Consider the following 15,995-nt stretch of genomic DNA (forward strand, 5'->3'; position numbering starts at 1 on the left):
GGGGGGGAGAGAGTCAGTCATGTGTAGAGGTCAGAGGGAAACTGTTGTAGTCTTCCCATTGTCGGAGCCCCAAGATTGAACTAAGGTCATTAGAGTTGGGAGAAATTGCCTGCACATGCTGAGCAATCTCACCAGCCCTGTTTCTACAAATTCTTAAGTGCTTTTAAAACATAGTAAAGATATTTCAGACTTACTCATATTATGAAGTTAATAAAAGCCATTTACAAAGAGATACCAAAAATATAAAGCTAATGTAATAGACTCATAAAATGCATCAAGTAAAATGAGAGCACTAAGTAAAGCTCGAATATCAGAAATCCAACACTCTGCTTCTTGGCTTATTTGTGAAGACATACTAGAATAAACGCAAAGATTATAATGGATATGATGAGGAACTCTAGAGTTATTAGAAGAAGAGTAAGTCTAGTTCTATTTATTGTGCTGATGTACATGTGCAAATTTTATATGGCATGCATATTTTATAATAATTTTTAATGACATATTTCAGATCTGCCAAAAATATAAATTACTAAAAATTTTAAAAATAAATTATGTATTGTGTCAAATATAATAGTTAGTAAATTAAGATTATGGAAAAGAAAGTACAATTTATTCTTCTTCTACAGGATCATCTAGGAAAACTTAATGTCTGTGTGTCCATATTTCCTGCATTACATGTGGATAATTATTGCATATACTATCACTGGAAGAGAGAATAAAATGAGAAAAAGCAGGGGATAAAACCTGACTCTCCGAATGTGGCAGAAAATGAGGGCTGATGAGAAGCCAAAGACAATGGCACTGGGTTTTGATCCTACTGCATGTTCTGGCTTTGTGGGAGCCTAGCCAGTTTGGATGCTCACCTTCCTAGACCTGGATGGAGCGGGGAGGACCTTGGACTGCCCACAGGACAGGGAACCCTGACTGCTCTTTGGACTGGAGAGGGAGAGGGATGGGAGTGGGGGGAGAGGGAGGGAAATGGGAGGTGGGGAGGAGGCAGAAATTTTTAATATAAATAAATAAATAAAGCTCTTGGAACATAAAAAAATGAGCTAATATCTACAGAGCTTAAGGCGGCACATAACAAACAACTTCTGTGAACTGTACAATCCAAACACATTCACAAACTCTGAAAAGAACGATATAGGATTCTATACTTGTGAATTGTGTACTAAGAATCATGTTAAAGAGATTGAGTGAAACTGAAAAAAAAAGATGGGCAGATTGATAGAAAGCATCAGACCTCAGAAGCCGCTGTCCTTGGTGTCACCTGAGTAACAATGGGGAATGTAAATAGTCAGCACCCTGTCTAATGTGCTCTGTAACAGGAGCACTCAGATGTGATTGAGTCCCAAGGCGCCAACTGGAATACAAGCAGCATCAGCCATGGGGGATTATTAATTCAAAAATACTTGAAAATACTTGTTAGTATTTACTGTAATTCCCCTCTACAGAGCAAACACAGTAGCAAGTCATTTTGCTATTTGGAAGTTGCTAGACTGCTCATCAGTAGCATTTCTGATCCAAACGTTTAACTCACAAATATTAAGGGCGACCTTCAGGAAAACAAAAGCTTTGCCCCAAGCCAGGCTGGATGCTGGCCTTCTGGGCTCCTAGTTTCAAGATCCTTCTTTCTGATATTGTATGACAAAATTACTGCTGAAAATTCCATCTTTACCTGTGAATTATTCAAGGAGTTTCTATGTTAATATTGAATATTAACAAGTAAAGAGCTTTTTAAAAAAAAAAAAAACTTTCATTCTTTTCCCATACATTTCATCCCCACTGCAGTTTCCTTTCCTCCACTAGTCCCAGTTCCTCCTCATGCCTTCTCCTTTCTCCCTGTTTACCAAAAAAGAGGAGATCCCTTTCTCTTTAAAAAAAAATGAGGTCTCCCAAGAATATCAACTGAACATCGCAAAATGTTACAGTCAGACTTGGCACAGACCCTCATATCAAAGCTGGATAAGGCAACCCAGTAGGAGCTAAAGGGTCCCAAGTGTTGTCAAAAGAGTCAGAGACACTCCCCACTCCTCTGTTAGGAGTCCCTCAAGAACACCAAGCTGTACTAATATACTTAAGTTATATGCAGAGAATCTAACTCAGACCCATGCTGGGTCGTGTTTGTAGCTTCAGTCTCTGTGAGTCCCTGGAGACCTGCTTAGTTCATTCTGTGGGCCATGTTCATCTGGTGTCCTCTACCCGTCTGGCTCTCTAATCCTACCTCCCCCTCTTCTGCGGGGTTTCTCTAGCTCTGTCGAGTGTTTAGCTGTGGGTTTCTTCTTTCAATCTGCTCCTATCAGTGGCTGGATGCTGCTCCTCTGATCACCACACTTATTTTCAACCATCAGAGTTTGTCCTACTTTCTAGTCAAAGCCAGTGCATCCAGCCTCATATATAAACAGAAAGTAATCAGTTCTCAAGTATCTTCGTTGTATGTTACTTAACACTGGGAGCACCCTAGAACAAAGCAACTGCCTAGGGCAAATATGCTACAAGGACAACTTGATTCAAATTATGGGGAAAAGGTAATATTTAGGCTAGGGATATGGCTCACTCAACAAAGCTAAAGTATGAGGACCAGATTTCAGTTCTCAGTGCCTGCATTAAGAGCCTGGTATGATCACTTATGCTTTTATTGTAGCACTAGGAAGATGGAGACAAGAAGATCTCTGGTTTCTGCAATTCAGCCGGCCCACTCTAATTAGTGAATCCATTGTCTTTACCTCAACTAAGACAGAAGCTGCAACAACTGCTGGATATCCATGAGCACAACTACCATGTCATGTGCCTCGCCGTATTCCTCCCCATCTCCATATGTCCACAGCATCATCAGCAATGGGCTTTGGTTCCAGGCTGAGAACCAGCAATAGTTTATTTTAAGTACTCTGCATTAACTGTCATCATTGCAGGCATGCACGCGCGCGCGTGCGCGTGCGCACACACACACACACACACACACACACACACACACACACATCCCTCCGATTAAGGGTGAGTGAAGTTCTAGTCTAATGAAAGACATGACACCAGGAAAGAAGGAATGGTATCAACAGGAGTAGGAGGGTACAAGAAAAAGTAATGGGGTGAATATTATCATAATATATTGTATATGTATATATAATTGTCAATCAAAAAATAAAAACCAAGGTGGTGGTACCTGAAAAAAAATACCCCAAGTTGACTTCTTGACTTCTCAATGACATGTATGAACGTGCCCTCACCAAAATACACAGTCTTGCACATACACACATCAACATACACGGTCATACACATATGTAGTCAATCGCATACCCACACTCACTCATGCATAGACATGGACAAGCACACGCCCACATGCACAGTCATGGAATACACACACCCATGAATGCACAGTCATATACATATCAACACATATGTAGTCATGCACATATTCACACTCACTCATGCAGACATGGACAAACACACACCCACATACAGTCATGCATATATACCTGCCCACCCCTGCAGTTATGCACATACACAATCACCCTTGTACAGACATTTGCACACACCCACATACACATATCATACACAAAGACACACACATGCACACTCACATATGCCCAGTCATGCACAAACACACACCTACACATACATAGCTATGTACACATACATGCCCACACATGCATAGACATGAACATACAACCACATCTAACACATCCATTGTCATGGAATACACACATCCACACATGCACAGTCGTGCACATACATACACATCCATTGACATGCATAAACACATAGCCTTACATATATATATATATATATATATAAAACATGCACATATAAACTCCCACATACACAGATATGCACACATGCAGATATTCAATGATAATGTTTCCTTTAAAAATAATCAGAAAAACACATTTTTACAGATAACACTAGAAGAAATGTGTACAATAATAAATTGCACAATACCCTATATATTTATGCATTTTTCTACAAATCTATACCTACTTCCTATAATTTTACAAATGATTCTGAATCAGTTTCTTTCTAATCCTTTTCTTCTCTGTGCCCGATGCAGTTCTCCCACATATTTTAAACTGTGTACTCTGGACAAACAAATGACACTCTGTTAGCTTTCCCTGCTTGCCGTTGTCCCCATAAAACGAAGAAAATAATGAATTGATATCTGAGAACATAACTTTGTGCTATTATTAAAAGACTGATACTATTTTTGCATGGCTGTAGAATAGCTTCAAATGAAACAGTCACTTATTTGGAAACAGAATTCACTGTGGATGCAGCAGGGTGGCTGTGAGCGGGCTGTGAGCCTGTATGATGCATAGTCCCTACTTGTACAGCAGCTAAGATGCACTTACAATCCTGCTCAAGGATCTGATAAATCTGTATTTATATTACCCCATAAAGGGAACTTCTCTGGTGAACTGAAACACTTCAGTCATCTTATCGAGTTGTCCCAAGTCATCTGAAAAATAGCACTTACATGCTCAGCTTACAAAGAAGGCCTGCCAAAGCAGACACGACAAGACAGTAGGAGTTCTGGGCTTGCCAAGCTGACTGCACAAGGGGACAAATACTGTGACTTACTAAGGAGCAATAAACCATAGGAAGATAAAACAACAATACTCTCAATCAAAGGAGAAGATTCTCTACAGAGTGCTCTCCATATAATTTTTTGTTTGATCGATTAATATCTCCTGATTCTTGAATAACATGGAATATATATTTTGGTATTTTTTTTCAGACAATAAATCATAGCCCCCTCCCTAACTATTCTCAGATCCACCCAACTTCATGCCCCATTACAAAAATTACAATAGTAGCAATTTTAAGAAATGACAAAAATAATCAAAACAAGATGAAATAAAAATCTGACAAAAAAACAAGGAGTTTATTTTGTGATGTCAACTACTCCTGGGCATGGGACCTGCACTGGAATGTGGTTCAAATACCCAGCTACCCTCCACTGGAGAATTTGGATTTTCCTATTCCTTTCAGGTATCAAATGAAGAAAGCTTCTTGATTAGAGATGGCACTTTGGGCTCACTTCTTTTTTACAATTGGAGTTTTTTCTGACTTGAACCTGTCCTGGCGCTTGTGTGTGTAGCCCCAGTCTCTGAGTCCATATGTAAGTCAATCCTGCTGTGCCCGGAAGACACTGTTACCTTGGAGTTGTTCAACATAAGTCAATTATATTTGTGTTTTAAATCTTATAAATCACATGTGAATGAGACCACACTTGTAATAAGGTGATCAAGAGACTGGGATAAATAACGAGATAGTGGCCATTTGCGCTCTCACAACTGACTAGTCAACACAACTTAACTGACCAATAATCTAAAACTGTCTGCGTTTCCTTTCCACCGTGCTGTTTCCATACACAGTTTACCCAGAAGTTTGAGTGTCTCAGTTTCCCCTCTAAGATCTGTCAACTACTAGTGACTGGTGGCTTAATGAGTGACTGGAGAAATATAGCAAGTGACACTAGGCGGAGAATGCCGGGTCCAGTGGTTGGTAGGGGAATCTTTATTGGCTGGTGGAAATTCTGAGTTTCCTCAACTTTTGTGATGAGCAAAGGCATACAGCTGGAGAAAGGATGTAATACAATCTTCTCAAATACCAAGCCCAAAGTAAGAATCGAACTTGTTTAAAGACGTTGACACAAAGAGACAGACCTGGGTGTCAAGAGGCAAGCTTAACAATTCGATAGACCTGGTTGTGCAGAACAATAAAACATACTTAAGACAAAAACAATGCCAAGTGTTTTTGCTATGGCCTTATTAAGAGAAAGTCAGGATGCCGGGAAAGAACTTGCTCAGACTCACAGTCCTGTGTTCTGGTGGTGGGAAGCGAAGTTCAGTCCAGCAGAAGCATTTTAGTGCAATCTGGCTTTGAGACTAGCAAATGCACAGAGTGGACATTTAAGGTTCTCTTCCAGCATGCTGCAGAGCCCTAGTAATAAGCCCAGGAAGCATAAACTTCTGTTTTGCCCTCCTCTACCTTGTGCACCATGGACTCTGTCCTCCCTCATGGACTCTGCATGCAGGGAGCTGCTTTGGCAGCGGCCAGCCTTTCTCTCCCTTCAGTTCAAGCAAGCCTGCTTCAGGCAGCCAAGCATGAAATTGGCATCTTCCTGTTGTGTTTTCAGCTGCAGTGAAGTTGGAAACTGATCCTCCAGAACTCTCTATGAGCTGTGATTACAAAGTAACTCCTCCCTACAGCTTCCTCCCCAAAGGCGGAGAGATTTACACTGGGATGAGGATGCTGTCTACAGAAATCTCCTCCTTCATCTCTGACAACTAAACTATGCTTGGACTAAGAAAATGGTGATATTGGAAACAGGCTGATGATAGAATTCTGTAATGGCTCTAATCAATGAAAAGTTTATGAGCCAACTTTATGGATGACATTCAGAGCAGTTTTGAAAAATAAAATAGGTAAATTTTGAACATGCTTTGTAAATCAGACTTCTGTACGGAGCAGCAGCAGCCCCACACCCTTTCCAAAGAAACCCAGTGCACCTTTCCAAAGCCAATGAAGGTGAACAAAAGTAAGGGGGCCTTGATTCAGAGAGTTGGTCACACAACTAAGAAACGCTGTATTTCCACAATCCTAGCTAGTCTGTTGAGATACATTGAAAAGACTATGAAAAGAAATCAAATCCATAACTTTATTTACCTTATTAGAATGATGTATAGACAGAAGCATACCTCTGAACTCTTCCACCATGATACACAAAATGCACCTTGCCTTCTTACAAAGGACAGCTTCTTCCTGTCATTTTGCTTGTAAGAGGAAATCCTAATCTAAGATGTTCCTGATTATGTGGCAAAGTAGATAAATGTATCCATTTTAAAAAAGCATTTCAAAGTCAATGTATATTTATCAAACATGAGTACCTAACTACCTTTGTCAAGAAATGGTTCACATCTTGCAAAATTATGTAATAATACATTAACACAATAATATAATAAAGATCAATATTCTGAATTGTTTTCAAGTCTTTGTATTGATATATTAACAAACCATCCACAATGTTAAACAAACAAATGCTATCCAAAAGACTATACTAATACAGGATAGAAACTATCTTTTAGTTTTAAAGTGTTCTTTACCAGTTAAGAATTCTAAATTCTACTTAGTTTACAACATTATCAAAAGATATTCTCATAACTTTTTTAAAACTATGCCTTACATATTCTGAAGTAAATCTATGAAGAAAATTATTCCAGACCTGCTTAGCAAAAGAAATCCTGGGTTTTAAATTATGTCACTGTAGCTCTGCTTCAGACGTTCAGAGGTGTATGAATTTATATGAGATGCCTGCACCGTCAGGAGGATGAGGTACTTAAAGCAGTAATCCCACTCAGAATTAAAGAGATGCTAGGCATGAGATGCCTGCTTCTCAATGACAGAATTGAAATGGTTCAGCATTATATTGGGAGCTAATATTTGTGCATATTTTTCACTTATGGAAAATAAAAATGTATTAACTCACTCTAGCAGCTTTATCTATAAAATATGGGACAAGGTTTCTTAGCTAATATATTTTCTGTGAAAATAATTTCAAAATTTATATATTCCTGTTTCCCTCTTATATTATTATATTTCAGGAATTGTACTATGAGATAAATGATAATAAAACAAACAAATCAAGGGTAAGGAAATTACATATACTCCTTCCCAGTAGCACAAGTAGATCGAAAAACATAAACTACAACAAGTTGGTAAAATTTATTGAAAGAAAAAGATATGCAAGTTGTAGATAATATTTAAATATTTTAAAATTAATATAATAAAAATTCTGCCATTCAAAGTGAGATTACAAACTAAATGGAGCATACATTATTACTCTGAATTCTCTCTTTATACATAATTTTAAATTTTGTTCTCTATTTTTGCTCTTATTTACCAATATTCTCAAATTTTCAAGTGTCCTTTTCATTGTCAATATAACCCACTCTCTCAGGCTTCAATGGGATCCAGTGCATAAAAATTTCAGTGACCAAGATTGTGTCAGAATGGTAATTTAAACAATTGAAACCAATGGCACTGAAATCAAACTTGCCTCCTTTTAGGAAAAACTGTTTCTCTCTACAGGATGTGTTGATAAGATGAACATCTGCCTCAGTTGCTGCTGGGACCCTGAAAACATTTGAGGAGTGAAAGTCCTAGAAAATAAGAACTGCAGGTAGCCAGGTGAGTTGCAAACAGAATGGCCTTGGGCAGTTCTGCCTGAAATCCAACCCTAGTAGTTACAGAAATTTCTCCCACTATATTTTAGCAACATGAGTCAGTCTTCGTTACTACTCACCATCTTCCTGAAGCTGGTTTAGGTAGGGAGTCTCTCATTGTCCATCAAGAATTGTCAGTCATTAATCTTGTGTTTATATCGTGTTCATCCATTGTGCTCATATATTGTGCTCATCCATCGCTTACACCAATTTTTTTAATTTTCAAAATTATGGTGTGTGATATACAAGACATATATAATTGTGATATGAGTGATGATTTCATAGTTTTAAAAAGGAAAATACGTGTTAAAAAATAATTGAATAGTTTCCTTAAACTCACAATTGACGATTGTTTTTAGCAAAACTTATGAGATACTTATACCTTCTGAGTCAGCTCAACTTTTAAAATATATAGTGCTAATGTTAATAAAACAATTGATGAGCTCACCAAATCCAGCTGGACCAGGACTGAATGAGCATTCAACCAAACCGGACTCTCTGAATGTGGCTGAAATGGGGGGAGCTGATTGAGAAGCCAATGATGAAGAACCTTCATCTGGCGATGGATGGAGATAGAGACAGAGGCCCATATTGGAGCACTGGACTGAGCTCCCAAGGCCCAGATGAAGAGTAGAAGGAGGGAGAACATGAGAAAGGAAGTCAGGACTGCAAGGGGATAATCCACCCACTGAGACGGTGGGGCTGATCTAATGGGAGATCACCAAGGCCAGCTGGACTGGGACAGACGAGCATGTGATCAAATCAGACTCTCTGAACGTGGCTGACAATGAGGGCGGGCTGAGAAGCCAATGATAATGACACCGGATTTTCATTCTACTGCATGTACTGGCTTTTCGGGAGCCTAGTCTGTTTGGATACACACCTTTCTAGAACTGGATGAAGGGGGGGCCTTGGACTTTCCACAGGGCAGGGCACCCTGACTTCTCTCAGGACTGGAGAGTGAGGGGGAGGGGGAGTGGGGAAGTGGGAGGGAAATAAAAGGATGGGAGGAGGTGGAAATTTTTAATAAATAAATAAATAAAATTAAAAATATAATAAAAAACAATTGATGTTATACCACAGTTATATGAAAGAAATCCAAGATTTTAAGAAAATAAAATCATGTGGCTTTATGTAAATGAGAAGTTTCGATAATGACTTTAAAAGAGAAAAAGCTGGTCACTGATTTGCTCTTAACACAAGTGGGGATTCTGGCAGGACACCTACAGAGATGTCTCAAAGCACCTTTCAGCATGAGACATTTATATACAGGGTCATCCTTAATGCTAAAAGGTGAAACTGGGGCAGTGGCAGAAGAACTGTGTCCTGGTGGAGTAAAACATTCGCACCCTCATAGTGAGGATCAAGGTGTCAGCATAATTGACAGATGGAGAAATCGAAGCACAAACAGATAAATATTCGCAAGCAAAACACATTTAACAGTCTTTATGATGCGAAAAAACCAAAAGCCGATATACATGAATTAATAATATTGTTGGCAAAGAGCATTTAAATGAGAATGTGGGTCCTGAGACAACAGAGTGATCTCAGGCCAAACAGAAAGAAAGGGATGTTAGTGATTCCTAGTAAGACCACACACAACACACACACACACACACACACACACACACACACACACACACACACCAGAATTAGAAATAAAACTGCTAATGAAACGGCTAAAGATTTGGGGGGGGGGAAGGCATGTAGATTATTAACTATTAATCAGTTTTGTTGTAAGTCCTTGAAATATAATCTAAAAAGTTTAAGAGCCAAGTTAAAAGTGTATGGGGACTTATGTAAACTCACAAACATTGCAGGAGAGTACATTTGAGCTTTCTAATGTAACTCACTGGACAAATATGAGAAGTAATTGTCTTCCTATTAGACAAAAGATGACTACAGGATCCTAAAACTTAAACTACATTATGCGTAGTTAAATGGTTTTCACTTTCAGATTGCATTAAAACTGAATTACAATCACTACTTCCTGAATTTCCTGGTATTTCTTTCCTCTATAATGAGAATATTAATAGTGAATATCTTCATGCAATCAAATACATGCATTGCTCCATTTGATTCAGTATTATTGAATATAACATTAAGAGATTCTTCTAATTGATTTCACAAAGACTATTAAATAGAATCATGTTGCAGGAAACTGTTTGGGAGAATATGACCAGGTAGAGAAACAGGCAAGAAACACAAAGCAGTGTAACAAGCAGGTCTGTTTAGTATGTGCCAAGACTCCTTGAAAATGTGATGGGCCACTCACAAATACAGGCAACATCCACATAACATCACATACCAGATACTATCACATAGCATATAGTGCCACGACTCACTACAACTCATATAGTGTCACATATCACTACATAGCACTCACATGTCACATACCACACATCACCACAGATAACATGCCACACGTCACCACATACCACATAGCACCACATAAAATAGCATATATCAAAACATATTATACAGCACCACCTAGCATTCATCACCATAGTTCACACAGATATTCATACCATATATCATCATATACTGATATTCTATTTATGTTTTAATAAGTGAAGTTTGCATAAAGATCAGAAGGGCAAAACCTAAACCACTAGAGGTCACGTAATGGTGACACACACCTTTAATCCCAAGATGTGGGAGACAGAAGCAGATGGATCTTTGTGAGTTCAAGACCACCCAGGGTGACACAAGATCAATGTAGAATAAATCAAGGAGGTGACACTTTACACCTTTAATCCTTTAATAAAATGAAAGGAGGGAAAGGATTTGTCTGCCTAGTCTGTGGTCACCTAGCTCCTGTAGAGGTAAGACTTCTCTAGTGGCTTGGTTGCTTTGCTTTTCTAGTTTTGGGGTTGAACCCCAATATTTGTCTCTGGACTTTTATTATTTGTGCTACATCATCACATATTACACGTCAACACAAACCATCCACCACAGCATATCTCCACATTTCAACACAACCACATAGTACCATACATCATACAATAACACATATCACCTTGCATCATATATCATCATGAGTCACATAGCATATTTCACCAGAGATCATATATCATCACACATTATATATCTCATATTAGCATATATAATTATTACCTGCTTCATATAATCATATATAATCACATACAAAATATGTCACATGTAATATGTTCTTCATTCAGAAACCTTTTATCAGGCATAATCATATCTTCTCTGGAAAATCAACACCATGTTGTCCATTGAACTAATGTAATGTTTTATCAGAAGTATCTGTGATTTAATATTTCATGTCTCTGTATATTTGTCATCATGTTTTAATCCTCTATCATTTATTTAATGTATAATATCAACTTTAGCTTTCAATAAGAGGCAGTATTTTTAAAGGAAATTGTATAAATTGTATTTGCATGGTTATACATATTCTCTAAATAGTCTTTTTGAGCACATACTCCTATTTAGGAAAATGCATGCCAATATCATCTTCTACCTTGTCAAATTTTGACAAAATAAACGTGTGTATGGCAAACAGAACATAGGTCAAGGAAGGCAAAACAACCAATTGTTACCAAACCTGTATACTTAGCAGGCAATATCATGTGACACAGCAAACTTCAATAGTAAAAAGTTTTGATATATGCTAATTTACTTAAAAATTTAAAACAGTAACTTGTACTCCTTGTAAAATCAAAGTCACCTTTAAACTAAACTTTTACTAAGAACTCACTTCAGAGATAGAGAAAGGAAGGCCTCAGTGGTCAACAGTACTTTTTTTGAGAGGACCTAGGCTCATTTCTCAGCACCCATATCTTTAGTAGGCAACCACTGGCAGATCCAACACTATCTTCTTCTCTCTGCAGACTCATAAACACAAGGGCACACACACACACATTTGCATAAAAAACAGACAAAATATAAACAGATTCCATGTCATAGTCCAACCTTGCACCTCTCAAATTGATTCAGGATCAGCATGCACACAGACACAGTGCTAACTTCTCAGTTTGTTGATCCATGCTCTATAGCAGGACACCAAAATAAAACTTAAATGGCAATGTCAGACACTCAAGGCATCAGGTGGTGGTGAACAGTTGAAATTGATTGATATTGAACAAAGCAAATTTCTACCCATCTGTACATTTTCATCACATGCTGGGGTGTCTGAGGAGCCACCCAAACTTTGAGATACTTAGAATATATCTCACATCCTGGAACCTTAAATGACAACTTACTGTTTGGAAGGCTCAGGGCATTTTGGTTCTTCTAGCTTCTTCATATCTCTTGTTTGTTCCACTGGGCTAAGAAGGACGGCTGCACACGACATTACAGAATGGCAGGAATCTTCCCGGCAAACTGTAGTTTGAAAACAAATAATTGTAATTGTTAAAACAGCTTAGTGGCTATTCTCATGTGCCTCGTTTCACATTTAGATTTTCAGTCAAGCTCAGGAAGAATTTCAACAAAAACATTAATTAACATTGAGTTATCTTTAGTTTTCTTTTACTCACTATTTTTCACTAATTAGCTGTACAACCCTGAGAAATGAAAAGGTATTCCTAACATTTAGCAGCTACAAGACAAGTCACCCTTGAATGGCCAATGACAAGTATATGACATGGCACGTATAGTTTATACATCCACACAAAGAGAATTCGCTTTCTTCATTAAGACCAAGTTGGAAATAAACTCATGCATTACCATGTGCCTAGACTCCTGAGGTCTCCTTGCCCAGCTATAGGCACAAACTCACCTACTGTTATCATATTGTTACCATAAGTCAGCTTTCATTTATAAATTTCTGCAATGGAGTCATAAACTTTGTGATTATTCATAAAATGATGGCTTACTTTGTAGTGTGTGTTTTTGCAAGATACATCCACAAAATGTACTGTTGATTTATTGCTGCGGCAATGTAGTTTTCCTTTGGATAAATAAAATAAGTTGTTTTTAATCTTTCAAAAGTAATAGACACAGTTCCATTGGGGTCTGTTTCTATTGCCTATAAAGATCCTTGCATTTTTTAGTTAGTTACAAACAGAGATTTGTTCTTGAAAAGCTTCTCAAAGCTATAATTGTTCTTAGGATATGGCATCGACTATATTCTCGATAGTTCATCCAGTGAACAGTTCTCTGTCCTGACTATTTTACTTTCTGCCAAACAGATGTTTCAATTGCCCCACACCTATAAAACACTTGATTTCACAAGTTTTTCCATTGAAGTTTCATGATATATGAATATTACATCACTGCATAACAAATTCACAAAAATTCTGCTTACAGTAACACTCACTTGTTATCTTAAAGTTGTAGATGAGCTCAACACACTTTTCCTCTTAGGAAATCAAAAAATCAAAAGGCAAATGTAATGAGATGGTCTGGTTTCACTCTGTTAAAAGTTTCCATGAGGCAAGCATTGTGGTTTAAGGAGTAGCCTGGTATAGGTGGTATTCTAGTTATTATCTTCTGTATTTCATCTTGAAATGTACCCAATAACCTGTTTTTCTCTTTAAAAAATATCTGCGTGGAAATAATCCACTGACAAATTAATTCCACAGTTTGTAATGTCTGGCATTGCTTGTCAAGTTGACAATATCCAGAACCCTGTAGAAGACAACGCTCTGAGCATGCCTGCGAGAAACTGCGTTTAGCAGATGAACTGAGGTGGGAAGACTCACCCTGAATGCGGAAGCACAATCCCACCGCTGAGGTTTGGGACTGTATGAAAAGGAGAAGGTGAGTTGTCTGTTCATCTCCCTCCTCTCTGTTTCCTGCCTCAGGATATACCCTGACCTCAGGCTTAGGCGGCTGTGACTGCCCTTGGCTTTGAGGACTGTGCAAGGATCCTTGGGGCTAAACAAGCCTTTTCCTCCTGAAGCTGACAGTGCCTGGGTATTTTGTCACGGCAACCAGAAAAAAAATAATGACTAGAAAGTTGTTAGAAGAATTTGCTTTCTTCTTCTGAGAGAAAATTGTTGGGAGCTGCAGACCCTTAAACTCTGAACTTTCTATGACTACTTGCCTGCCAGAGGGGGGAAAAATGCTTTTCTATGCTTGTGGCTGCTCTGAGCATGGAACCCTCATGAGTTCCTGATAACAAGGACATGGTTTCTAGTGGGCTTGCAGATGAAAACTCCTAAGAACTAGGGCATGGCTACTAGTTAAGGAGAGCACTATTTAAGCTATCTTGAAACATAATACAATTGGAATTCTTGCTTCAAGAGTGACCTGTGTCTCTGTGTGTTTATTACTCCCCAGACCCTTGTCTGTCCACGGTTCCAGGTGGTGCAGGTGCCACGGAAAATGGAGGCTCAAGTTTCTAGGAACAATCATGTGTCATCATAGAATTCTGCCTCTTAGAGCTATACAATTAAGAATCAGTACAATATACATCTTAACCTATAAGTATCCGATAATTAAATTAAATCTATATGTATATAGTCCTCATTTATGTGTTCCAATTTATATAAATCATTTTTAATCTTAGTCAAAATACAGCAAGTTTGTCCAAATCATTGCTCCATTGTGGCTACATGGTGTATCAACTTTAATTGTATAAATTATAAATGTCTTTAATTCTTTTCAGTCTATGACACCATGGAAACAACAAACCCAGGCCACAGTCAGTGGCACACTTATGAAATTTTTCAGAATCTAAAGATTACTGATCACTAGGCACCTGCTATTGAGCACAAACCAGTGATGAAGCGATGTAGTATTTTCCAAATGCAGATAATAAAAATAGATAAATTTGCCAGGAAAAATGAAAATATGGGAAATAAATGAACACTGATAGAGCTGGAAGGATATCTGAGATGAACATAAATGCTGTTACTCAAGTGATACAAATATGCATTTCAAGAACAAAGTGATGACAGCACAAATTGGTCTCTTACTCGATGTAGCAAAAAAGCAAGTAAGAAAGAGACTACAGGAGACACAACAGACAGAACGAGGAAATTCAAGACGGTCAGTAGCATGATTTCAAACAGAAACTCTCACAGAAACCAAAAGCAATGTTCTTCACTTTCCCCTTAAAATGCTTTGAAATTGGCACATCAGTGGTGAAATTTTGGTATTTAAATAAAATTAAACTACACTCAGCTTTTGATGTAGGCGGTCCTTCTGTCTTTGTGTTGCTTTCATTGGTTAATGAATAAAGAAACTGCTTTGGCTTAATAGGGCAGAAGTTAGGTAGATGGAGAAGACAGAACTGAATTCTGGGAGGAAGAAAGCAGAGTGAGGGAGCAGCCATGAATCCTGTGCCTGAGATGGACACCAGCTAGAATCTCTGGTAAGCAACTGCCAGGTGGAAATACACAGATTAATGGAGATGGGTTAAACTAATATGTAAGAGTTAGCCAATAAGCAGTTAGAGCTAATGACCAAGCAGTGTTTTAATTAATACAGTTTCTGTGTGGTTATTTTGGGTATAAGCTAGCCGGGCCGCTGGGACAAACAAGCGGCCTCTCTCCATACAATAAGCTTTCAATATTGTATTATTTGGTTCTTGGTTGTTGCCATAAAGCAAAATCAACATATGGAGGAAAGTGTTTATTAGACCTACAGGTTACAGTTTATCACTGAAGGAAGCCAAGAAAGAAACTGAAACAGAGACCAGGGAGGCATCAGGTTTCTGGAAATGAAATCAAGGACAATGGGGGTCAGGCGATGGTGGCGCACACCTTTAATCCCAGCACTCGGGAGGCAGAGGCAGAGGCAGGCGGATCTCTGTGAGTTCAAGACCAGCCTGGTCTACAGAGCTAGTTCCAGGACAGGCTC

General features: G+C 38.3%; 1 protein-coding gene across 1 annotated transcript in view; it reads right to left on the bottom strand.

Annotated features, from left to right (window-relative positions):
* Ccser1 (coiled-coil serine rich protein 1) overlaps positions 1 to 15,995 on the bottom strand; it is a 949,444-nt gene that overhangs the window by 838,081 nt on the left and 95,368 nt on the right. Inside the window, exon 4 of the mRNA XM_013351266.2 lies at positions 12,449 to 12,569. Coding sequence (XP_013206720.2) covers positions 12,449 to 12,569 — 121 coding nt within the window. The remainder of the gene's footprint in view (positions 1 to 12,448; positions 12,570 to 15,995) is intronic.

This window comes from Microtus ochrogaster, linkage group LG3 (genome assembly GCF_000317375.1).
Source record: "Microtus ochrogaster isolate Prairie Vole_2 linkage group LG3, MicOch1.0, whole genome shotgun sequence".
Lineage (NCBI taxonomy): Eukaryota > Metazoa > Chordata > Mammalia > Rodentia > Cricetidae > Microtus > Microtus ochrogaster.